The 26,574-nt window shown below is 41.3% G+C and overlaps 2 protein-coding genes across 7 annotated transcripts in view; both read left to right on the top strand.

Moving 5' to 3' along the window:
- The first annotated feature begins 992 nt into the window (after window positions 1-992).
- TMEM41B (transmembrane protein 41B) lies at window positions 993-15,310 on the top strand. Of its 2 annotated transcripts, XR_003990887.1 has the most exons (8): window positions 993-1,278; window positions 2,912-3,029; window positions 4,160-4,288; window positions 6,037-6,130; window positions 6,969-7,073; window positions 8,980-9,118; window positions 10,022-10,250; window positions 14,067-15,310. XR_003990887.1 is itself a non-coding variant. In XM_030482202.1 (7 exons), the coding sequence occupies exons 1-7, from the start codon at window positions 1,182-1,184 to the stop codon at window positions 10,189-10,191; spliced, it is 852 nt and encodes a 283-aa protein (XP_030338062.1). In that variant the 5' UTR covers window positions 993-1,181; the 3' UTR covers window positions 10,192-15,295. The 2 variants fall into 2 exon arrangements, 1 of the variants encoding a protein (XP_030338062.1); XM_030482202.1 differs by having other exon boundaries at window positions 10,022-15,295.
- Window positions 15,311-19,330: 4,020 nt separating this feature from the next.
- The window catches only part of DENND5A (DENN domain containing 5A), a 73,222-nt gene continuing 65,978 nt past the window's right edge, over window positions 19,331-26,574 (top strand). For 3 of the 5 annotated variants that reach the window (XM_032919874.1, XM_030482196.2, XM_030482193.2), the window contains exon 1: window positions 19,331-19,568. In XM_032919874.1, the coding sequence (XP_032775765.1) occupies window positions 19,460-19,568 (109 nt within the window). In that variant the 5' untranslated portion in view covers window positions 19,331-19,459. The remainder of the gene's footprint in view (window positions 19,569-26,574) is intronic. The other 2 variants (XM_030482195.1, XM_030482197.1) reach the window with 2 other exon arrangements.

Raw genomic sequence — 26,574 nt, 5'->3', positions numbered from 1 at the left:
TTAAATAGCTATGATGTCAGGAAGTACAGTCTGTAAAACTGTACTGTTATAAAATTACCCAGCTGTTGTATCCTATACAAGCAATTTTAAAAGATATATTTAATCATGGTATAAGGCTAGTTGCATCCAGAGTATTCAGATAAATGAGGCTGAAGTTAAATGTCAGAACGGTGTCCAGCTCACCCATGAAAAAGCCCTCAGGAAGGGCTGGAGATTTGTGAGTAGATACAGCTGGAAAACAGTAGAGGGTGACACTCTATCTCCCTCAGCCAACAAGTCTGCTGAGAAGCTTATGCAATGTGTGTTCTTTGCACGGTTTCAGAAGCGTTCTCTCCGGAGAGCACTTATGGTAACGCTTATTGGTGGTGGGGAAGAGTTGAAAGGTTAAGAGGTGTCCTATTGCCAAAAAAACTGCATGAGGAAATAGGTGCTTCGAGGTCAGAGTCGGCTTGAATGCCAAGGAATGTGTGAACACTGGGACATGACCCTCTAGCTTTTATGAGGGATTTCAAACCTTCCTACTGACAGGAAGAGACACGAACAAAATGCTGATACAGCTGGCGCGGTTTTCTTTTCTCCCGGGAGCGAGCGATCCAGCTCGGTGGAAACAGCACACTGAAGCTTTCTTCTCGAAAGAAAGGAACAAACCGGCTTCAAAATCTAAACTGTAAAAATCAACTAAGGCTTCTTCTCCTCAGAGTCCCCTGCTGTTCCAACCCCCCCGCTGTTCCAGCCCCATTGAGGCACAGCCGCTCGCCGCGGGGCTCTCGCCACCTGACTGAGGATGTAAACACACACGGAGGTAAAGCCGCTCCCACAGCTCACGCCGTTATTGAGGTCAAACAAGCCCACAGACGAGTTTTACCCTGCTCCCCACAGGCACGACCAGCCTTTGCCTGCAGCCAAGGCAGAAAAGACCGAGCTATGCCCCACACACTGAGCGAACACCCTCTCACGCCCCTAAAGCCGCCCAAACAAGCGGCACTGCAGCCGCGCATGCGCCGTGCGGCCAGAGGGGCGGGAACGCGACCGCGACCTGGTGGGGTGAGCAGAGGAGAGGAGAGAAGAGGAGGAGCGAGAGGTCCCAGCCCGCCTCCTTCCCGCGGCGCTCGCTGCTGGCGAGGCCTGCCTTGGTCGTGGTTCGCCGGCCGGCGGGCGGGCCCTGGGGGTATCGCGGAGCCATGGCGCAGCGGAGGGCGGCGGAGCGCGGGCCTTGCCAAGCGGCGGCGGCAGCAGCGGCAGCGGAGAGCGCCAAGCACCAGCGGCAGCTTCTAGAAGGTGGCGGGGGTTGGGGCGGCGGGAGCGCGCGTCCTGCCAACGGTTAGCTGCCCGCACAGCCGCCCGCGCGGCCCGGGGACGTTGTCGGCAGGCGCAGAGGGCAGCGTCCCCGGCGCGCGCGGGCGTTTGGCACGGCCGCCTCAGGGGCAGCCGGCGTGTGTGGGGTGAGGCGGGCTTCGTGTGAGGAGAGGCTGTGGGAGCTGGGCCTGTTTAGTCGAGAGGAGACTGAGAGGGGGTCTCATTAATGCATGTAAATGTCTCAAAAGCGGGCGCCAGGAAGATGGTGCCAGACTCGTTTGCAGGGGTGCCCAGCGACAGGATAAGGAGCAATGGCCATAAACTAAACCATGAGAAGTTTCACCTCGACATGAGGAAGAACTTCTTTGCGCTGAGGGTGGCAGAGCTCTGGAACAGGGAACCTGCTCTCGGTGGCCCTGCTTTGGCAGGGGGTTGGACTAGATGATCTTCAGAGGTCGCTTCCAACCCCGATGATTCTGTGATTCATGCTTGTGACTGCTACGTGGATGTCTCCCTCGGCCTTAGCTCACCCCGAGCACACCTGTGGGATCACGCTGACCTCAAAGCGGGTAGAACTGCCAGCTTGTCCAGCCGGCTCTGTTTTGTCTGGGGGTTTCATCATCCTTTCGCTGTGTTTTGCAGCAGTAAGCTGGCAGTTCTACCCGCTTGAATGTTTTGCCTTGGCATTTTAGTCGTGCCACCAGCATCCGGGAATTAAAATACAGCCTTAGTATTTTTTTGTGTTCTTCAGGTGACCAAGGCTGATGCTCACTGTGAAGGTGTGCTAGCCTGACAGTGTCTGAGAGAGTGTTTTAATACAGATGTGCCCTAGTGTGGATGCAGAGAGTTCTTACTGTCTATTTCTCTCTGTTTTAAATTCTGTGTGGCTACACCTGTATTTGTGCCAATTGTTGTATCGCATGTATATGGTCATGTTGGTAAAAATCTAAAGTATAGAAGAGGCCTAAACTGTAATCATGTCACATATTGAATTCCTGTTGCTTCCTTTACACAAGAATTTTAAAGCAAACAAAAGCTTGTATAGACATATCTAAGAGAAGTCTGTGAGTGTAAAATATGTGTAATTCCCAAGTCTGAGAACTGTAATCCTAATATCCCAGGTTGGTGTGTGTTTACGTATATTTTCTCCTGATGAGTGTGTCTGACTGGCTACTGGCTCTGCTGCTCCTTTTTAGGAGGGGAAAAAAAATAGCGTGTCAAGAATTGCATTATACATACTGAAGATTTAAGTTCGAGTTAAATCTTTAGTAACTAGACTGGCAAATGTCTGGCAAAAAGTTAAAAATACATATGGCTTACTTTGTTTTGCTGTTTTTCTTTTCACAAATATATTTATTAATTGATGCTTAAATTATTATGAATTGTAGAAGTTGACTTCTGCGGGATGTTTGCCGGTGTAAGAACTTCAGATTTATTTGAAAGCTTTCAGGGAATGTGGGCAATGTATTGTATATGTTATTGAGAGCATTGCTGGGAAGATTATGTCCGCAGAGAGCTTACCTTGAAGTTTCCTTATACTACAAATTTGAAGCCTGTTGTGAGAGTGGTGATATTTTGGTTTGGCTTTTTTAACTTTATTCTTGTTGAATTTCAGGGAAAGCTCAGGCAGAAGGTGGATCAGCTCGGACATCGCTGCTTATATTAGTATCCATCTTCTCATCGGCTGCTTTCCTTATGTTCCTGGTATATAAAAATTTCCCACAACTTAGTGAGTAAGTATGGCAGGAAAGATTAATTTATTTGCTTTTCCTTCAGTACCAAATTGTAGAGGAACCTGCATGGGGTTAAGTGATTTTTAAACTGACATGAGTTAATTATAGACAGAACCTAACATAAATGTGAGTTTATAACCTAGAATGCTAGGATACAAAGCATTAATATTGAAATACTGGCTGGTAGGGTCTGTGTAAACAGAGTTGTACTTGACATAGGATTTCTCTGGCACAGTTGAGATACCACATTCTGAAAAGTTACCTGCTGTCTTAATGAAGAACATTAAGAACTCACTATGTTCTTAATGCTCTTCAGCTGAGAGCCAAAACATGCTTGGTTAGGCCTAGGTTTGTTTGAAAATTCCTTGTGCGCTGGTATAACTGGAGGCTGTCATCAAAAGGGGACATCCTTCTTTCATATCTAAGCTTCATGTTCTTTTTTGTTCCTTTTTGTTGCCTCTAGTACTTGTGTTGGGAAGATAGATAGTTTGACAAGATGGAAGTCTGCTTGTCTGACAATTTTCTTTTTTTCTTTTAGTAGTTATTTTTCTGTCTGATTAACTTGCTCAACAAGTTCAGTTTGCAACAGTCCAATCACTAAGTCTGGTACAGCGGAAGAGAGGACACTCAACTGTGCTGCCCAGGGTTGCACCAGATTAAGGTGTGACATGAAATTTTGCTCTTAAAGCTTTGTTTGTTTGTGAGGTAAAGCTCTGCTGCTGCTTTTGCTGCACTTCAGATGTTAGGACCCTAGTGCTGAGGCAGTTACAGTTGGTTTTGGCTGAAATGTTGACCGCTGTTCAGTTGCCAAGGTTTGGTTTGAGTAATTATTTGGTTTTTATCAGTACTTGGTAAGAAAATAAAATCCTAGGAATGAAGCAGATTATTGTAATGAATAAAGAAAGTTTGCAAGTATCTAAAATTGGGGATTTTCTAATACAAAACACATCGTAAATATTGTGTTCATCTGAGAACATTATCATAATAATTCATGTGGTTTGTTTGCTGAGGCTGCAGTTTAGTGATGTAGTGTATCAAATTACCTATATATTCAGTAAGTAATTTTATTATACTGTTTGATTATATTTACCACCATTCCTGCCCTTTTTTTTTTTTGTCTTTTTCTCCAGAGAAGAAAGAGAATGTATAAAGGTTCCTAGAGACATGGACGATGCAAAGGCTTTGGGAAAAGTCCTGTCCAAGTATAAGGACACATTTTATGTTCAAGTGTTAGTTGCTTATTTTGCCACATATGTTTTGTATCCTTTTTCAAATATAAAGGGCGGTTTTGATGTCATATTTATCTCAAAAAGAAAATCTTGTATGTTCTTGATCATGGGTGAAGGTTAACCTACCTAGTGTGGTTATAGACACAAATATTCCAAAATCTTTGAACTTAAAAACATTTCTTTCATGTTTCAGTATGCTTTTTGGACTGCAAGAAAGGATTGAGTAGGAAGAAGTTGATGCATCATCTATAGTAGTAAATGGTGGTGGGGATTTGCATGCAGATTCACCTTGAGTCTTATCTGTTATGGACAATATTTTTAGCACTGATATTAAACTCGGTCTCCTTTTATTGTTTTGCTAACTTTTTTAATTGCAAACTGAATTTCCAGTCAGAAATTACTGTTGATCCTAAGGAAAACTGAGACTACTGCACTGCTCTTCCTTGAGATGTTCACAAGTGCCATGTCAGGCTAATTTACAGAATATTTTACAGCATTTCTGAAGGAAAGTGGTTTGAGCCTTCTTTCATCTCTGCAGTGCCCACATTCAAGAAAACCAAACCTATTTCCTTTTAGAGAACTAAATCTCTGAAGTAGTTTCTGCCTGGGGAGACACAAAGACTACCTGTTTTCCTTGTTAACTTTTCCTGAGTGCTGTTTATATTAATTAATCATTAAACACACTCTTAACTGGAACACTTAACTAAAGATTAATAACTTAAGAGCTATGTAAAAGGTCTGTTTTATAGTTTAATGCAGGAGGCTTTTGTAACTCGGAGAAAAAGCAGCATTGAATGTGCCATTAGTAAGTGTCCTCTAGCTTGTTCTTTTTAAGTGTAGTTCACAAGTAATAGATTTATGAAGAAAATGAAAATGTTAGTTTATATATTAACAAGTAGAACAGAATTGGCTGTTTATTGAATTACTGTAGCAGCTGACATGATGACATTTACTGTCTTAGCAGTAGACTGTGATGAGTTGATAAACATGTTACAGTTAGCTCAGAACTTTGACACTTGGGAACAATTGTACTGGTTCTAATGGACTTGAGGAAGATTATCGGGCTTTGTGATATTTCAGTCAATTCAACTCAGATAGAATAGTTTGCAGATATTATTTTGCTTTATATTTCTATCTGAAGTGGGCAATGCATCATAGTCTCAAGCATACCTAGCAAGCCTTAAGCTCAAGGGCCTGTTTGCTTATGATGCAGGAACTTAGTTTTTGCCTTTTTGAAAAATTCTGACTGAAATTAGTAATCATGTGTTGTAGTTTTATCTAGTGATTGCACCATATCTATTTGTAAGGAAGTAGTAGTTGCCTTCATACATGTCTGTCTTCCATGAAATTCATCGTAGTTAATAAGCTTGGGCAGTTCTGTGAACATTTCAGAGAGGATATCTGAAATCTGCATATCTCTAGTCAACACTGTAAAATCAGAAATACATGTTTACTGTAATGTTATGATAAATCTCCAGTGTCAGTTGGAGCACAGATAAAGAGAAGAATGTAGTACAGCTTTTATTATTTAGTGACTAATTTTTGTATGTGTAATGATCAATCTACCGCTCGTTCCTCTTGGACTTCTTTTGCTCCTCTGCAAATGTGTTTTGAAATAAAGATTTTTAGAAGCTATGCCTACTTAATATTTATGCTTTTTCAATTGTAATATATATATCCTGACTGCTTATAAAATTAAGAAATGGGTAGCTTTTAATTTTGGTTTGTTTGTTTTGTGTGGTTTTTTTTTTTTCCCCCCTTAACTAAGATGCATCCAGCTTGCAAACGTTTGCTATTCCTGGGTCTATATTTCTCAGCATCCTGTCAGGGTTTCTTTATCCCTTTCCATTGGCCTTATTTCTTGTTTGTCTGGTAAGTATGAAAACTAGTTTGTGAGGGCATATATTTCTGTCTATTTGGAATACAACCAATCATCTGATCAGCTTCCCATTTGAAATTAGCAGACTCTGAGTGAATTAGGAGTGTACTTTAGTTTCTGAGGAATGAATGAGTTCTCATTCAGCTCTGTTGTGAGAATGGTGTCACCCACAAAATTCACTGTAGCATTGGGTGATGATCCAAAGGACTAAACTGTTTCTCCGAGTTTTCTTAATAATGGAGGCATCTGAGTGTGAATCAGCCAGAGTTTCCTTTAAATTTGTTTAGCATCCACCAGAACCCGATTGTAGTTTCAGAACACAATATCGCATAGCAAAACACATTTATTTTTAAATGGCTTAAATACCCAAGATACAAAATGTACGTTAATGACAAGCTTCAAAAAATATGTAAAAAAGATGCAGTCATAATAAGCTGTAGTACATAAGAATGAGATAATTGAGTAGGTATGGAGGACCAAGTTGATGAATTTTCAAGTTAACATCTCTTTAATGCTGTTGTGCCCCATATTTGCAAAGCTTTCTCTGTTCAAAATCTTAAAATAAAACTGTAGAAGCACTCGATGTTAACTGGTAAGTAATCAGCATTGTCTACTTTGAATGTTAAGATTGATCTACGTGCCTTGGAAATAAAGGCACTGTCTTGTCTAAGAACAGCATTCTTAGTGTACATACTGCTGAAGGAGAGCCCCTCGGCCCCAGTGGAGGGCTGCACAGAAGCAGGTTCTATGCAGCCATGTAGTTAATAGGGATATAAGGCTGAGATTAATTAGACTTTCTGCTCATTTGTTCTTTCTTTTTTTGTTTTTCAGTGCTCTGGACTTGGAGCTTCATTTTGCTATATGCTTTCATACCTAGTGGGACGTCCTGTTGTATACAGATATTTAACAGAAAAAGCAGTAAAATGGTCAGAACAGGTAAATTTTCTAGAGATGCTGAAATTTAACAGAAAATACGTGGTAGAATAGCATAGAAAACCATGGGTTCGTGTTTATGTATTTAGTTACAAAGAGAGGATTCTGACTCCTTTCTGACACTGTGTAGTTACTTTCTCTGAGCATTTTTAAAGTGAGGAGTATTCCTGTTTTTATGGTATTTCCTGTGAGGAAGTTGTTTTTACCTAGGAAGAGTTTGCAATTGATAACCCCCCTGATTTAGCTGATGTCAGTAGGTAGCCTCTCCAGTTTCAATTTAAAATAATAGCACTCCTAGCATCAGAACTAATGAAACCTGGGTTTGTGTTATTTATAGGGGAAGAAAACCTGTAGCTGTATGTCTGATTGCAAAACCTTAATTTGAAGATGATGTGGTTATCAGATACTTTTACAGTATCTGATAACATTACTTTCAGCAAGTGTTAATTGTCAGATGAAGTTAAAAATTTGCAATTCAAAATCATAATGTGATTAGTATTTGGCCTCATGACTCTTGCTTTGATACTCTGAAACATGTTCAAACAGGATTTTTTTTTGAGGAGGGGGCAAGTATGAAGCACAACTTAGATGTACTCTGTTCAAGATTTTTTTTATTCATGTAAAAATAGTCTAAACTTCTTCCTCATTAGATAGGATGTGGAACTGAGTCTGATACATTTGACCTTATTAAATAATACAGTAGTATTTTGACTCTTGACCCCAGTAAATCCCAGTATCACAGTGTAATCTTGAGGCTGTTCTGGGTAACAAATGATTACTATTTCCAGTAGTAGAACTGGATATGTGATTTAAAATTATGTGATTACATGTGCAGCTCATATCCCGCTATTTCCAGGTTAATTGGACTATATCATGCTTGCATTTTGAGGACTAAGATGCAGGGTTAATCAATGTTTAGATATTTGCCCTTCACTAAGATTAAAAAACCCACAGTGGTATTACTGAACAATAGCAGGGCTACTGACTTTAGTGTTGTAGTTAAAGCTAAAGCTGAGGGGAAAAAAAGTTGCTACATGAGATTTAGGATGGAACTGCATTCAGACCAGATTTGATTTCAATTGTCTGGGGCCAGATGACCATGTCTAGGCTTGGTGAAAGTCTGCCAGGATAGGCCAGAAATGGTGGATGTTTGGCTATTCTTAAAAGTTGGTTTGAGGTTACAGTTCTCGCTTGAAAGGGCTGATGTAGTAAAATAGGCTGGAAGGAGAAGAGACTTTGATACAGTACTAGTGTAATGAACTGGGCTAGCCTCTAGACTTGAGAATATAATTAAGACTGTACATGAAGTTGGGGCTATTGTGGTTGCTCCTGGGTAAGTAATGCTGGCCATTCTGACTTCTGGGTAGATAGGTTTTGCAACTGCCTTGGCAGCAGCCACCTGATGAACTTCAGAGCCAAGACCTGGGTAAGTTTCCAAGAGAGGAATACAGCTGTGTTTGAAGTTTGATCATGAGTTATGATGGAATGGTTGAGGAGCAAACGTCACTGCTAGTTCCTGCAAAAGCTTTAGGAATACGAAGACAAGCTGGCCATGTTGATTTGGCCTACATTTAATCAGGCAGAGGTTGCTGTGTTCAAGTTAGGGTTACGCCTGCTGCCGTGCCTAATTAGTTGTTTGCTGTTTATATTGGCTGATTCATCACCATGCTCCACTACAGACTGGTATTTCCAGACTAACTTCAGTACTGCTTAACAGTTGATTCACTGATGACTCTTCCTTGAGTCGCTCATTGTTTAGCTGATTTTTATGTTTGCAACTTGTAAATTTCTACAAGAGATACTCAAACCCCCCCTAAAAATCCTCTAGTAGTAAAATAATTGTTTAACGATTTTGTGTATTTTCAAGGCAGGGATTTTTTTACTGATTTTGTTGGTTTTGTTTTGGCAGGTTGAACGACACAGAGAACACCTCATTAACTACATAATATTTTTGAGAATAACACCTTTTCTTCCCAATTGGTTTATCAATATAACATCTCCTGTAATTAATGTGCCACTGAAAGTATTTTTCATTGGCACTTTTCTAGGTAAGAATTCTGGCTAGTGACTTGCGGTTTGGGGTAGCCAGAAGGGGTATTATGTACTCCTGTGTGTGAGTTATTCAACAGAGATCACCACCTAGTGGACAGCCAAACGATTACACAAGAATATTTTTGTATTTCTCGATGTGTGAAATTTATACCATCGAAAGATTTTTAGTAGTCAGGACTATTCTGATGCATTAAGTGAGAGGTAATGAGCCCAGTCTTAATTACCTGATGAAGGAAACATACATTATAAGAACACTCTATTGGTAACTTTTTGTTCCACTCTGTGACTAAACATTTTCGTCAACTTCTGTAAGTTCCTATTTTGAACTGGGTATAACTGTGTGAGGATGCATGGGACTTTGAACGATTTTTAATCCCCATGCCATTTTGTTCATCATACTATATCTTCCTAGGAGTGAATTCATAATTTAACTAATGTAGTGCTAAACACTCTAGGTTTGTAATAGGCATATTTTTGCAAATGATTTTTAATGTGCTTAGGAAACTATCCATATTTTTCCTTTATGAACTTGAAATTGGTTTGTAGAGAGAGCTTGAAATCTGCAGAGTCTAATGAGCAAAGATTCTTTTATTAGTTACCTGTGTTTGGTATTAAAAATATTTTAAATGGCATAAAGCTAGTTCTTTTGATAAGGGTTTTTTGTCTTTGGTTTTGTATTTACACTCCTCTTTAAAAAAAAAGCAACAAACAAATAAAAACAAAACAAAACAAAAAAAAAAAACCAAAAACCACCAAAAAACCCAAAACGTGCAAGGCAACAGAGTCTGAAATTTTGGGTCTTAAAAGTTTGACTAATTTATGTTTTGCTTTGTTTTTCTTGCTGACAAGCTGTTTTTTTAATTCCTATGCCTTCCTACCATTTTAATTCCCCACTCCAGGTGTGGCACCACCATCTTTTGTAGCCATTAAGGCAGGAACAACGCTGTACCAACTTACAACAGCAGGGGAAGCTGTTTCCTGGAACTCAGTTTTTGTTCTCATGATTCTAGCCATCCTCTCCATCCTACCCGCTGTCTTCCAGAAGAAACTGAAACAGAAGTTTGAATAAGGATCAAACTGGACCAGAATTTCCCATACTTCATCTCAGGATCAGCACTTCTGATATTTGTATATTTGCTTTTCTATTGGATCTTAAGCAATTAAGGAGGAGGCTTGTAATTGATAAGAATGTCTTTAAACGAACACATGGCCCAAATTTGAAGGAACTGTGTTCAGAAATGTACTGCATATAGTTTTGTAACCAAACCATCAGTGTTTTACTTTGGAGGGGGTGTGTATGGCCCTCAGGATGAGGGACGTGTAAACACAGATGTAACATTTTGCTCTGATTATATGCAGAGCAAAAAATGTAGTGTAGACATAAACTACAGATGATGCTTTCTGAAACTTGCAGGAAACCTTAATTATTCAGTCCAATTTTGTAATATTCTCTGTAGGCTTGCATGTGATCTGGTCTGAGTACATTTCTCATCAACAATATTTCTGGGTTTTTTTTGCCTTTGGGAGTTCCAAAATAATAACAATATAATAACGGTGCTCACTCAGAAACAAAGGGGTTTTGCAGTACTTTAACTACAATGATCTTCTCATCCTGATTGTTTACTTCTGCTTATTAGCGCTGTGTGGATTTAAATACTTGAACCTACATCTGCTTTACTAACTGGATTAACAAAGGCAAAGTGTCACATCATTCCCTCTTGTCCTCTGTAAAGTTTTATTCTGGGAAAGATATGGAAGGGGAGAGAGCAGGTTAGAATTTTGATCGTGGCTGGTTGATGATTTTGACTTTCTAATTTTTATTTTTTTAATGTTGATTATTTTGCCAATATTTCACTTGCTTAGATTTATCCTGCCAATTTAAGAAAAGGATTGTATGATTATATAAAACTTTCAGTTCTTGAAAGATTTAAAAATGTTTAAGCAATGGCTGTGGTTTAGCCCTAGCCAGTAACTCAGCACCACGCAGCTGCTTGCTCATCCTCCCTTCCCCCTCCTTCCCTCCCCAGGGCAGGATGGGGAGGAGAATCAAAAGAATGTAAACCCTACGGGTTGAGATAAGAACAGTCCAGTAACTAAAAAAAAAGGTAAAATATAGTGATAATAGAATACCAACAATAACAATAATTATTTATAATAGGAAACAACAACAAAAAAAAAGAAAGCTCAGAAAACATAATTGCTCACCACCTGCTGACCAATACCCAGCCCGACCCAAGCAACAATCAGTCCCTTCTGGGTGACTCCCCCCAGTTTATATACTGGGCATGACGTGCTGTGGTATGGAATACCCCTTTGGCTGGTTTGGGTCAGATGTCCTGTCTCTGCTCCCTCCCAGCTTCTTGTGCCACTCCTCACTGGCAGATCATGGGAGACTGAAAAGTCCTTGACCAGGGTAAAGCACTGCTCAGCAACAACTCAACCATTGGAGTGTTATCAGCATTATGCTCAGACTAAAGCCAAAACACAGCACTGCCCCAGCTACTAGAAAGAAATTTAATTTAACAGCTGAAACCAGGACTGCATCTGCCCCTTATTCCATACCATTTATATCACGATCAGGTTCCACATTTTCCAATATACCTTTTTTTTTGTCTCTTTATATATATATATATATATATATACACACACGTATCATTCCTTAGTCCATGGACTGTCCCTGTAAAGTTTGCTGCGTTCATTCAGTCCATGATGTCGGGCTTCATCTGTTGTAACAGTCCTTCAGGGCAGGAGACCTGGTGTGTGGTGTTGGATTGTTGCCTGCTGATGTCACCACTGAGCTCGTCTGGTCTCATCAAAGTTCATGCGTTGTTGGGGTGATGATCTGAGGGAAGTCAGGTTCAGTTGATGGTGACCTGAGGACAGTAGTGGGAGACTCCTGCTGCTGCCGCCAGCTTTTCCCATGACTTTATCCTCTGCCGATGATCATGACAGTATATATTTTCAGAGCCCAGAGTGGTGGAGATGGGCATCTAGCTGATGGGCTATAGAAGCGTTATATAGCAGGCAACAGCATGTAATTGAGTTCATTGGATGTTTTCCCCCAAAATTAAATCCCCTTGAGGTACACACCAGACTTCCCCATGTTCCTGCATCACCCACCAAATATATCCCGGTCCTTGAGTGGGTTTGCTTTTACCTGAAGCAGGAATAACCCAGACTGTCTTCCCCAGCAAATTCTTCATGTGCACCACAGCAACTTTATCCCCCTCTACAGTACATAGAAGTTCTGATTGGGCTGCGTCAGCCCTGTTGGCGGATCCCCTAGTGTTGACCAACCAGGTGGCTTTTGCTAAATGTGTATCCGAATGTTTGGATGTCCCACCACCCATTGCTCTCAGTGTAATTTTTAACAGCCCATTGTACCATTTGATTTTCCCAGGGGCTGGTGCATGATAGGGGATGTGATATAGTCATGATGTGCTGTGGTATGGAAGAATCTACTAGGAAGAAAATTAACTGTAAAGCTGAAACCAGCACAGCAGTGTAATATTAATTACCATTTCTCAAGCAATATATAAAGAGTATAAAATTTCTATTGCAGGTTGATTAGCTAGAAGAAATGTCAGGTAGGCAAATTGGTGCAATTCTTACTAAAAAGCTGATTCTAAATAATATTCAAAGCATCACGTAACAGAAAGCTTTTGTATCAGTGTATACAAAATTGAAAGGATCGTTCCATTGTCTGGTAAGTCAGTAACTGGCAAGGGACTACCAGCTATGATTTACCTTTAAGTAGAAAGTATGTACATTCACTCAGTAAGGTATATGATACCTCTCCTTGTAATCTTATAACTGTTGTAGCTTGTATTGTCAGTGGAATCCCATAAAATGAGGCCCTGATCAGCAAGGAGCTGGGGTGTGCATTTAAGTTTCATCCTACTGAAACCAGTGCTGCTTATATGCTTTAAATTGGTGCCCCTGAAGTATCTTGCTGAAATGGCAGTTGGCACATTAGCATATACTCCAGTTCGAGGGTATGTCTGCATCTTCATGTTATCATATGATAGATCATTGAGAACAGTTCCATAAATGTGATAATGTAAAAGGTACTGCTACCTTTAAAGGGTTTTGGGTTTTTTTTTGTAACATAATGTTAATTGACTCCATCGATTCATCACAGTATTACATGTAAATATTCAGTAAATATTATTGCTACACTGTCTTTTGTTTAAATTCAAGCTGCACAGTAAACGGTATTTTTGACATAGGTGGATAAAGGAATTCATATCACTACTGTTTGCAAGTTTATCGTAAGACCATTTAGCTTCAACAGTTGGTTTGTTATTAGATTTTACTCTAAAAGTGTACTTTATTGGCATTTAACACTGAGTAGTGATTACTTCTATTGCTGCAGTTTTAATCTTAGAGGTTGCCTACCCAGGGGATTTATTCCATAGTAAACTCTGGTGTGAATTTAGCTGTTGTAAGCAAGTGTCCCCTGGACTGTGTGAAGCTGCTGTACATTTACAGCCTACTTTTCTGCATAGTTAATTTTTCATGCAGATGAACTCTCAGAATAAACTATTTACTACTTATTGCCCAGTGGCTTTTCTCAAAATTTGCCTCAATTTCTGGTCAATTACAGATGCTGTTGTAAATTCCTTTCTATGCTGTATAAAGCCAATGTTTGGTGGAACCAAGGTTCTAAAGACTAAGGAGGGAACACTAAACACTAAAGGAGGAACTGAACTATTTCAATTTAACGTGAATCATGCTATTGCTTGACATTTTCACTTGTATTTCACTGTGTAGATGGGATCAGGCTATGTCGCTGAAAAACCTTTTGTGTTTCAGCCATGGACTGGGTTCCCATCACAGTGGCTAAAAGCCTTAAGACCTTAAAAAGGTTGAAAATAAGGTTCTTTCCTTTTGCAAAACCTTAGTGGGTTTTTTTTAACCTGTCCCTTCTGTGTTTATCTTCAGCTGCCAATGGCCCCAAGCGGTTTCCTACCCCACGAGGACTGAAGATTGCGAGGAGTAAGGAAGGCCTTGTGGAAAAAGACAAAAAAGCACTGTGCTGTGGAATACTCTACTAGCCTACACTTTTAGGGAATCCAGTGAGTGATCCAAGAGATAGCTGTAACATTTTGATAGGAAAACAGTGACTACCATGAAATGAACTGGGACAGGCAGATGTAGCTTTGCTTTTACTTGCAAGGAGTTTTGAGCTGTTAGGTGACCTGTCTATCTTTTGGAATGTTCTGTGATACCTGCATGACATCATTACTAAATGTCTCTTGCCATTTGATAATAAAGCTATTACATAAAACATGGAACATTGTATTTTTTAGTACAGTGAAGCATGCTAAACTTCACATTAAGCTTATCTTTTTTATTGACCCGTTTAAAAGGGATGAATTCTTCTTAACTGGTGTTTTTAATGACTGATTAAAAAATAAACTGAGCTGTTTACATCTGTGGATGAGATTAATTTTGTTTCTACCTTTATTTCAGAATACGTAGATAAACTTGACTTTTCTGTCTGTAATTTCCCACAACACTAATTTTGAAAAGTTTTTTATATTTTGCACTGAAAGGCATAATTTGCTCTTTCTTACGAATTCTTGATGAAAGGCTCATGTGCTGAAGTTATAATTCATCCTCCCTTTATATTCTGTTATGATCAGTTTATGAAATTCTCTTTTTGTGCCTCGTATAGAAAACTGATGCTGAAAGCTTGCCAAAAGGTTAAGAAAACAGAAGTAAAAGTTAGAAGGTGTGAAGTCTTTCCTAAAAAGTTAGTGAATTATGCTATTATGCAAAGTCAAAGCACGGCTTTTGTTAGGTAACTCTGAAAGATTTTCGTGTGTTGTTCCTGAGGCTATTCATCCTGTATAGTTTCTGTGATAACCTAGTTTTATGACAGTAACTAAAAAGCAGTGTGGATTGCTCTGCTTTGCATTAGAACTGATGTATGCTTCCCACCTCATATCCTGCAGTTCTCTGGGATTAAGCTGTCCTACCAGCAGAATGGACTCAGCCAGGTAGCTGATCCAGGATTGAAATACGCAGCAGTTACTGCAGGTACACTCTTACAAATATATAGACTTACTGAAATAGGAGCCTTTGTGAGAGTGTTGCTATGGGAATGAAATTCATACCTCCGGTGTTTTGCACTAGAAATTTATTAAAGGAACAAACCAGGAAATGCATTTCTGGTTTAGTCACATACTTTTTTTCTTTCTGGTGATAACAGTGGAGTAATAACTCTGGGAATTGTGGGAGCTAAAGCACTACGAATCATGCCTTCTAGTCAAATTCCTCCGTTCAAAATTAAGTTGGGCACAGAGAACAAATCCTGTCCCAGAAGTGCCGCCTGAGTGCCTGTCCATTCCTTAGCACCCACTACAGAGCTGAGCCAGAAAGGGGAAGTCAAACTATCCCTCAAATATATTATACACTTTTTTTCATAATGTAGGACAATCTCTTTTGCAAAATTACAAGAGTTTTGGGTGGGGTTTTTTGGGTGGGTTTTTTTTTTACCCCTCCAGAAGGCTGAAAAAAATACAGGTCAAATTACAGAAAACTTCCCTTCTGTCCTAAATGGTGTGAAGTTTGTGAATCATGTATTTCAGTATAACAGTGTTAAGAGGGAAATTAAAGAAGTTTTGACAGGAATGTGGGATCCAGAGTGAGCTTTTCAAATTTCCCCTCAAAGAGAAGTCAGTCATTCTGATTATTTCTATGACCAATTGATGTCTTGCAATGACACACATTTCTATTTACCTCTCAGCTAGTGGCTCTATAGCTCCAGGTCAACCAAACTGAAAGAAGTTATGGCCTTTAAATAATGGGCATTAATATGAATAAGAGCATAACATGTTTACTAACATACCATAACTCCCCTTCCTGACCTACTGTAATAATTTGTGTTTCATTGTTTCCTAGTACACAAGGAAGAATCTGGGTCTGGATTATGAGAGCTAAATCAATGACTGGTGTATAACTATGCAAGAGGCCTCGTAAAAGCTGCTTTCTGTAGATGGTCTTCAAAGCACAGAAAATTCTGCTTCTGCGCATCTCTAAGACTTCAACACCATCTTCAATATCATAGCCTTAGAAAATCAGCAGGCTCTGGAGAGGAGTGGCAGTGCCACAGCGGGACATGCCTTTTAAAATTTTGCATCAGAACTAAGATGTAATGTTATGGTAGTAACTTCTGATTTTTCTTTCACAACACTTGCCCTTACGCAGTTGTATCCAATAATTTGGAATTTGCAGTGTTTACTGTACTTGGAAGAATTCCATGCCATGAAAAAGTGCTTTGTGCCAATCACAATTCCACAGACTTTCTCAACATCATAAATAATACTTAGGAGAATTCATAATGTAGTTTAGTGTTGTGGCCTTACTCAAGAACATCTATGCAATTCACAAAGTTTACTGAAAAAATTGCCATATTTTGGGTGTTTCCTGTGATAAAAATGTTGCTTGACAAGACTGACAGATTAAAGCTACTGGCCTTTGAATTAGGCATCACAGATGTTGCTTGTGGTCACTAGGCAAGAGTATTTCAGAAATTAAATAATCATGGGGTAGACGATATGATAGAAAAGAGAGAGTCATTGACAAAATGGGAGGAGAAAGCTCCAGCTGTTTGGGTACACGTGCTGGATGACTAGATTTAAGAGATATGAGGCTGTAAGCTGGCAGGGAAAGCAGAGAATTTATCTGACAAAGTATGAATGAGCTTGTCCCTTGCCCTGTTGCATAGCAAGGCATCTGTGCATTTAAATGTTGCTGCTCAACAGCATTTCTAGTAATCCTCTGCTTGATTAACAGCCCATCTAACTTTATTTGCTAAAAGTCTTCTAAATACGTGGTTGTTGCTGGAAAGGTTAAAATGCAAGTAAGAACAATTTTTTTATTTCCTCATTTTAGTATTTTTTTGACAAAACCCCCTGCCAGTATCTGTGCTGTTTCCCTAGACTTTCTTGCAAGTCCTTCCAAGACCCTCAGGCTGTGACTTTTGTTCATAAGGGTTGACTTACGAACCACAGGCTTACTCAAAAGAAGTTTACTACGTGCTGAATATTGTCCTGTGCCACACTGAAAGCAAATGGAGAAGCAAAATGTGCACAAAATGGCTAGAGAACATAGCACAATAAGAGCAACCAGATGTAGCTAGTTCTGTTCTCTGTTGCTCTCTTCCACAAACTACCAGGCAGGCTCAACACAATCTAAATATATGCACTTACTGTAGAGTTAACATGAGACTTTCACTCTAATATTGCCTCTAATTATCCTGCTGTCTTCCTTGAAATCTCTCCCTCAGGTTCAGTAGTGGTTTAAAATCGAACTGTCAGAACTATCAGTCAAATCTAAGCAATACTTTCAGTCATTGATAACCCATTCTGTGGCCCATACAGTCTTAATCAAGTGAACACTAATAGTGCCAGTGCTTCTTACAGTTTTTCCTATATCCCAGAAGGATTGAAGAGCTCTCCACAATTCACTAGGCAAAATGGCATCAGAGCTTAGTTATTGTACTGTAAAAGGCTATAGATCATTGACAGTGAAGTCTTACGTGCTGCCGTCTCTTAGTGTCCGCAAAGAACTCAGTCTGTAAACTCATGTATGAGAAGTTTTACATGCTTGATAGCATGTTAGGATTGGTGTCTGATGAATTCAGTATTACGGATGCAACCTTAACTACTCAGGCAGTCGTAGATAATAATACTAAAAGACTGAAAAGTTTTAATTTCTCCTTTTATAAGCCCTACAGGATAGGGAAGAATTCTGATGTGAAAGCTGCAAATAGAGAACTGAGTGAGGAGGGGAAGGGGAACTGCTTACAGACCTAATTTTAGTCTAGCAAGGCTATCTGGGGTCCCTCTATGGTCAGTGGAAAGAAGCACTCTCAGCTCAGAGCATGGGTATGTGTTACTAGTCCCTCAGCAGCTTGGTTTGAGTCATTCTTGTTCTTCTTCCCCAGGGGAACAACCCTTTCCTTTCCATGCTAGGCCCAAGGGAGGGGATTTCACTCAGCTGTGCAAGCCTCACTGTTAACAGAACTGTCTGCGATGTTAATTCAAATGGAAAAAAACGCCAACAACCAAGCACCCAAATACCGTAACACCAAACAATGCCAAATGCACTTCCCTGGCACCCACCCTCTCTCCCCCATGACCTGGGCTAGTTTCACGGTGTGGCTGCTCCACAAAGCTGCTGAGTCACAACCACTGGGGCAGCAGCCTTCAGGGAGCAGGGATGAGAAGCTGTAGGTGACAGAGGAAGACGGCACTGGAGAGGCCACGCCTTGAATACCGTGTCCAGTTCTGAGCCCCTCACTACAAGAGAGATACTGAGTTGCTGTAGCAGGTCCAGAGAAGGGCAACAAAGCTGGTGAGGGGTTTGGAGCACAAGTCTGATGAGGAATGGCTGAGGGAACTGGGGTTTAGTCTGGAGAAGGCTGAAGGGAGACCTTCTCGCCCCCTACACCTACCCGAAAGGAGGATGGAGCAAAGAGGTGGGTGATCTCTTTTCCCACGTAACAAGTGATAGGACAAGAGGTAACGGCCTCAAGCTGTGCCAGGGGAGGTTTAGACTGGATATTAGGAAAAATTTCTTCACAGAGATGGTGATCACGTATGGGAAAAGGCTGCCCAGAGAAGTGGTGGAGTCATCGTTCCTGCAAGTGTTCAAAAACCGTGTAGATGAGGCCCTTAGTGATACGGTTTAGTGGTGGACTTGGCAGTACTGGGGTAAAGGTTGGACTTGATAATCTTAAAGATCTTTTCTAACCTAGTTTATTCTATGGCTCTATGTGCTTTTGAAGCTCCACCGCCACTAAACCGTGCTTTGAGTGAGCTGCCTCTGGCAGAGCCGCCTTGTCCTCCCCAACTGCAGAGGAGAGCAGAGCCTATCCTGGCTGACCAGAGCCTCCGCAGGAAGCCCCTCAGCCCCCGAAGCTTACACAGGTGACTGCAGTCCCTCCCCAGGAGGCACGGGGCAGAGCCGACGGCTGCCCGGCGGCGGTGACCCCGCACCCGCGACGGCCGCCCGCCCGCCCCGCCGTGCCCTCAGACAGCGGCGCGCCCCCCGCCCCACGGCCACCGCGCGAGACCGCCTCGCCGCTGGCCCGGCAGCATCACGTCATCGGGGAGCCCAGGGCGCAGGCGCAGCATTGCGGTTCCCTGCCCGGGCCGCCCCTCCGCAGGAACCGCTGGGGGCTGTACCCACAATGCCGTGCGGCGCTGCCCGCTCCGCTCCGTCATGGAGGCGGCCGGCGCAGCTGGCGCAGCTGGCGCAGCCCCGCCGCCCGTCGCCGCCCGGCCCCTCACCCCCTGAGTCCCGCGCACCCCTCGGGCTCCAGCATGAGCGGCGGCAGCGGCGGCGGCTCCTCGGCACCCGGCCGCTTCGCCGACTACTTCGTGATCTGCGGGCTGGACACCGAGACCGGGCTGGAGCCGGACGAGCTCTCCGGTGAGTGGCCGCGGGGCTGGGGGGCGGCGGCCGTCAGCGGGCGGCTCGGCTGTGGTGGCGGCGGCAGTAGCTCTGGAGGCGGGGTCCGGCCTCACCGCCTCCCCGCTCCGCAGACCCCGGGGCGCTGCGGGGAAGCCGGGGGAGCGCCCCCCGCCCCGGGCACCGGCGCCTCGGGGTCTGTGTAGCTGCCCTGAGTGCCCGACCTGCAGGAACGCCCAGCTGCGCACAGCCGCGTGTGCGTGGAAGTGTACCCAACTTCTGACAAACCCGACAGAGTACTGCTCTTAAACGGCTGTTTCAAAGGGAAGGTGCTGTGGTGCCCGTGGTATCATTTTAGGTCATCTCTATCTTAGCAGTGATATACTGCACTCTTCTTGGAGCTCGGGTGCATTTATCAACTTTTAGTCAGGCTTTTGGACATTTGAAACATGCAGGGAATCTTAATGAATCAGGTTCTGGAGAGAAAGCAAAAGACTTTTTGCTTGTTCAATATTAAGTTTTGTTGTAGCATAGGATAAGAATTTTCGTCCAGCAGTATCGGAAAAGAAATCGGATTAGGAAGTATTTATTCTGTTAGATGAGACTGAGACTGTTCACACCAAATACACAGCTAAATTGTATCAGACTGTCCCACAACACTGCGTCAAAACTGTGTTTTTAAGGCTAAAATCTGTTCTTTGTTTTAGCAGCACCTTGCTTCAGCTTTAGTTTCAGTGTACTGGCTTCAGTTAAATTAGATTGTTGCTTAGTATCCTTAGCTGTTCAGAAAGATACAGGAATGTGGTGGTGAAAACCTGACCTAACATCAATAGTTGTTTTGTGTATTTGAGCTCAGAACTTGACCAATGATGGTCAACTTTCTCCCCCTCCTTTTAATTAGCTTTCTTTTTACAAGATGTCATGAGAGTTTTTTTACATCATTGTATTTAAACCCTTCCTCACTAAATAAAACCTTGTTTTTTGTGGAATTAAATTTGAGTTGTTAGAACTGACTTACGCTGAACTCACCTAAACTTTGGCTATCATGGAAGCTTGTGTTTGGTTTTTTTTTTTTACATCTAATGACTTCAAACATGATTTCTCATCCTGAGCAGCACCTTGCCCTGAAAGGAGTCATGTTTGTCTGGTGTTAAAATAACTGTAGACTACAATTTGAGACTTGAAGACTGAATACAGCATAATGGTCTGTTCTGTAGTGACACTTTAAATTACAGTATCAATTTGATTTAAGAAACCCCAAAGAACAAAATGCAATACAATTTCATTGAAAGATATATGAGGTTCCATAGATTTTTCGTAATGAAATCACCAGTGAGCAAAGTTTCTAGATTGAAAACAGTTTCTGGTGTTAATTTTGTTATTCATTTGTTATATATCTATTTGTGTAACATAGTGCAGGGCATGCTCAGTAATACTCTCTGGTCTTGATGGAAACATAAATAACTTTCCTCATATAATTAAACTTAAAAGCAGCAGCGTGTTATTCTGAGCTAGCTATCTAATAGGAAACTGGAAGACATCAGTGCCTTTTTTAAAATATTCTGGTTGAGTGCGCAGGTCTGAAAGCTGGAGCATGATGTTCTTTCTGTATTTACTTTCCTGGTCAAGGGCTGCATCTACAGTATGTAAAACTGTATGTGCAATGTATCTTGGATTCTGCTATTCCACTGTGATACTGTAATGGTGTTGCTTCTGACAAGGTGTGGGGTTTGGGGGAGAATAGGTTTTATTATTTATGTGGGAGACTGATTTTTGCATGATTTGAGGAAAGGGTTTATAAAAAAGAGGGAGAGAAACAAGGGGGAGGAGGCTAAATTTATGATAACGTCACAGCGTATGAGCTAGCTGGAATTTTGGTGCCTTTTCTTGAGTTTGTTGTGTTATTCATAATGCACGATAGTGTGACTGATAATGCTTTCAGATTGTGTCTTAGGTTACAGCCTCCTCCAGTGTCCACCGATATAAATGGAAAGGGCCTCTGTTGATTTCAGTGGGTTTTGGATAAAGCTTTGAAATACTTTGTACTTCCTGGAAGGCTTTCTTGTTTGAATGAAAGGGTTATTGTGCGGTGTTTGCCCCCCCTTCCCCCCCTTCTTACTTCTGTGCTGAAAAATAGATTCTGAATCCTTGTACTGTTGAAACAATTTGCTTCATAAGTGTCCATTGCTGGCAGAGAGGCGCTGGCACTTGAGCTGGTGGGTGCAGGGTGGGGAGCGGGATGCTCCCCACCATGGTGGAGCCGGGCACAGTGGGGCTCTCCAGGGCTCTGTGCATCGGGGCTGCCGGAGCTCAGCCTGGCATGATGTCATCTCTATCCCACTGCCGCTGCCGGGGCCTCTGGGGATGCTGCCACCACACTTTGTTCTCACCAAGCTAATGAAACTGTGCATTTCAGGTATTCAGCCTTAGTACTGATGATACAGCGTTTTCTGCAGGCATATAAATGAAGCATAAGATCCTGAATTGATGCTCAGTCTAGGTCCTTTGCTTGTAGAGGCACATCTGATGATGTTTTTCTTTGTATGTTGGAAGCTTACTAAATAGCGCAGCTGTACCACCTTTTCCTGAAAAAGTTGGCTGACTGATGGAAAATGCACAGTGTGTATATATATATATTTGTGTTCTTTTAATATAGTGAGAAATACTATATAGGACTTTGTAGTTACTCTCTATTGCTAGGGCACTTTTATCTCCAAATTCAAGTGATCTGGTTATCCAGGCATCCTTTTTTATTTTGATAATTGTATTCTCCCTGGGTGACCTGTTAAAGCAGATAGAGGAAAGAAAAAAAAAAAAAAAGGAAAAATTACTAGGTGGTAGTAAAGCCAAACAAACAGCAAAAGCCCCCCACCAAACCAACAAGCTGGACAGGAGAGGAGCTGAGGCACATTTTCATTTTCCCAGATGATGATGATGTGCCAGAAGTGATGACAGAAATCTGTTAAGTATGCTGCAAAGGTCTGTTACAGATACATTTCTTCCATAGAGGAAATCACAGAATGGCTGATGTTGGAGGTAACCTCTGGAGGTCATCTGGTCCAACCCCTTTTGAAGCAGAGCCTCCAGGTGCCCAGGACACCATCCGGATTATTTTTGTGTATCTCCAAGGATGGAGATACTCAACCTCTCAGGGCTACCTGTGCCAGTGTTCAGTCACCCTCACAGTGAAAAAGTGTGTCCTCATGGTTTAGGTGGAACCTTCTGTTGTTTCAGTTTGTGTCCATTGTCTCTGGTCCTGTCGTGGGGCACCACTGAAAAGAGCCTGTCTCTGTTCTCTTTGCAGCCTCTCTTCAGGTGTTTATATACGTTGTTAACCCTTCTCTTCTGAAGGCTGAACAGTCCCAGCTCTCTCAGCCTTTCCTCATAGGAGAGATGGTCCAGTCCCCTAATCATCTTCATAGCCCTCTGCTGGACCATCTCCAGTAGCTCCTGGTCTTATTTGTACTGGGAAGCCCAGAGCTGGACGCAGTGCTTCAGGTGTGGCCTCACCAGGGCTGAGTGGAGGGTAAGGATCACCTCCCTTGACCTGCTGGCAGTGCTTCAACTAATGCTGCCCAAGATAACATTTGCCTTCTTTGGAGCAAGAGCATATTGCTGGCTCGTAGTCAGCTTGGTGTCCACCAGGAAATACTGAAATACATGAACTACAAAAAATTTAGCGTGTAATATAACTTATTGTAATGCTGCAACATTATGATATGGTTTCTTAATTTAGGCTGTATGACTGTGCCCTGCAAAGGTTATGAGAATGAAGTCATGCCTCACCTTATCATTCAGCTGGAGTCCCTTATCTGTTGAGTTAGTTAGATGTCATCTGAATGATGGTGGAAATGCTTGCACTATATGGAACTGCTGGAGTTTTTGTTCTGTGTTCTTTTTCATCAAAGATTTTGGTTTCTTTTCCTTCTCGGTGGTGTGTTATTTTTAACAATCACTTGTCGATAGAGTTTGTTTATTGTGGAATGGCAGAACAAAGGCTATTACAAAGTATGGAACTCGGAATCAAATATCTGGGCACCATATTCTAATCTTAAGATTTGCTGTTGCACATGTCTTTGTAGGCTTGGATGTTATATCATGAAGGTTATAATAGTTATTTTAGAAGTAAGTGTTGCAAAAGAGAAATAGTGTAAAAAAAGGGGGGGCGGAGGAAAGAAAATGCTTATAATCTGTGAAGAAAAGATTGATTTAATAATAGGATAGCTTTTAAAAAAGTCTTACTCTGGAAGATTAAAGCCAGGGACTCGTCTGTCACCTGTATTTCTTTCTGACTTTCTTCCAAGTCTGAGTTGCTCTTTTAAGATTTAGTCCAAAAATTAATTTGAACAAGAGATAAATTCGTGTTACTTTTGCCAAAGTCCTTATCATGGTGCTTTGAGTTGTCTGTCTGATCATGAGCTTCATCCTTAAGGGAGGATGAAAATGAGTGTTAGCTGAAGCCCATGCATTCAGGAAATATTCTTCCTGAAGACACCCTTTGTTTGCCTTGTCAGAATTCATATTAGATCTCCTTTCACTCTAGTACATGATCATATGATACCGTTTTAATTATTCTTCATCTCTCATACCTTTTTTTTTTTTTGATTTTGTTTTTAATGGTGTTGAGGCAAGATCTGTCTGAATGTAGGTAATGTAGCATAGCAGGACTGATTATGAGCAAGGCATCTATGCTGGCACAGTAGCCATTTGGTGCTGCTGTGTGAAATTCTAGAGGAAGATGATACCTGGTGTAAAGTATTCACCTAGCTCCACTCAAAATTAATCTGACAAACTGATATTAGAGTAAATGTTTCTCCTCACTGGTAAAATAAAAATGTTGTCTCGCCCATTCCTCTTGTCTGTAATTGAAGTGTTGTTATTTTTGTATTTTGTTGGCTTTGGATTTAAAATGGCAGCTTATCTTTGTATGTTTCCTGGTGGTAGGGTTTATTTTAACATGGGTGTGGTGAGAAGATTGAAGGCATTTGTCACATAAATAAACCACTTAATTGCTTAGTATTTCAGAACTAGGGTAGTGTTCTTCTATGTGGTATTCCATGTACTAGTGCTGTTATCAGCACCTATGTTAGTTTCCAAGTTCAGCAGACTTAAATAGTTGCAGACTTAAATGTTTTGCTTTAAAAGTATTTATAAGGGATAGTTGAAATAGGAGGAAGAAAAGTAAGTATAATTTAAATTGGCAGATACAATTTTCTGACAGGTATTTGACCTATTTTGCATTTTCCTCTTTTGGGCATTTTTACCATGGAATTAAGACATGGCGTTCGGGTTGGAGCCAGCTGTGATTCTTGCAGTGAACCTCTTCTGCAATACTGGTTATTCCTTGGATAAATAGTGCGTGACTAAATGTCTCTGTCTTTGCTATGGTAGTAGTACTAACGCTGCAGAAGTGAATTGTACTGGTGGGAGCCATTGCTTGATTTTTCCAAAGACTGAAGTGTTCTGTGATTTTGTGAGGTTTGGTTTTGGTGTTTTTTAACTCTCTTCCTCCCTTTGTCCATAATATGGATGGTGTTGGTGCAAGCCTCCCACAGTTCCCAAATGGTGTTCCTCTTTCCTTGGGGATTCACTCTGAGACTGAAAGGGAGGTTTTTCAGATTCTTGCTTCTCTGAGATTGCTAACCAAGGTGTTAACTCTGTGGGGGGCCTCTCCAGTAGCACCAAGGCTGAGACCACACACTGTTTTCACATAGGTCACTGTGGATGGGCAGTAGATAGCAACAACTTTTGGCTGGACTAACACTGGCACATGTGAAACATTTTAATCCGGATAATAGTTTATTCCACTCCTCCCTACCCCCTCTATCTTTTCCCAAGAAGCTGGAGCTGTTTGCCATGTTTGACTGCCAAAAAGATCTTTTGTGTCTTTGGGAACTGAGGCAGACGTGCTACGGTAGCTGATATGTAGAATAAAGAACGGGAGAGCTGATGCAAGGGGGAAGCAGCTGTACTTCACTGAACTGCATTTGAAGCCACAGTTTATTAGGTGATGTTTCTATAATGCCAATCTTGTGATTTCCATATTTGTATATTAGGTTAAATTCAGCTGTGTGCTTTACAGAATCATCCCCCTCAAACCCCCTAGAACTCTTCATTCTTCCACCCTTCAGTATTCAGTTGCAAATTCAGCTTATTTAGAAGGCTCTTAGGTAAGGTGTGGGGGAGGAAAAGGTTACAGGTTCTTGATTTGAGAATAGACTAAAGATCTACAAGGGTGTCTGAAGAATTACAAGACTGACTTTTGAAGCCTTTTAAAAAAGCCATAGGAGCCTTACCTTATTAAAGCAAGGCATACAAAGATGGGCTGATTCGGCTTTTTGTTTCTTTGAGTTTTTTTGTGGTGTTTTGTTTTCTTTCTAGTTTCTTTTGCAAGAGAGAAACTACACAAATGGAACATCTTAAATTGATTGTATGGGAAATACCGCCATCTGCAAATAATGAAACAGCCCTCACCTCCCCTCCCCAAATCTTCAAATTATTGATCCTGTAGTTACAAAACGCTACAACTGTTTTTGTCTGCCTTTTGACTTAGTGGTGTCCGACTTGATTGTTCTTGGCAATGACTTCTCATACTTACCTTTTGAATTCCCTCTAACCTGCAAGGCTCATGTAGCAGAAATATAATGTGTATGAAGTGACAACGTCAGAAGCAATTACTTACTGATGTATTCTCTCTGAATTTCTTGACAAGCCTTTCAGATTCATGGCCAAATTCAGCACAAACTGATGAATGATGATTTACTTGGAGCACTTCTGCTCAAGGCATGTTTCTTAGTCTTTCCAGGAAAATGTTACTTTGCTTATGGTTTGATGGGCAATAGACCTTTAGTTTCAAACTTTCCTGTAGAAGTGTAGAGTATTGCCTTTTTTATTTAGTTTTTTTGTTTTTACTGGCTCTATGATCAGCTACAGTCAGGTACAGTGTGTACCTCTGTATTGTGTCATTTACTTACTGATACTGAAGCATCCTGAGAAAGACACTTTATTGCATTTCACAGATAAGAGA

The sequence above is a fragment of the Strigops habroptila genome, chromosome 4, assembly GCF_004027225.2.
Source record: "Strigops habroptila isolate Jane chromosome 4, bStrHab1.2.pri, whole genome shotgun sequence".
NCBI lineage: Eukaryota > Metazoa > Chordata > Aves > Psittaciformes > Psittacidae > Strigops > Strigops habroptila.
Note: the sequence above shows the minus strand (reverse complement) of the source record. Positions and strands in the feature narration are given on the sequence as shown.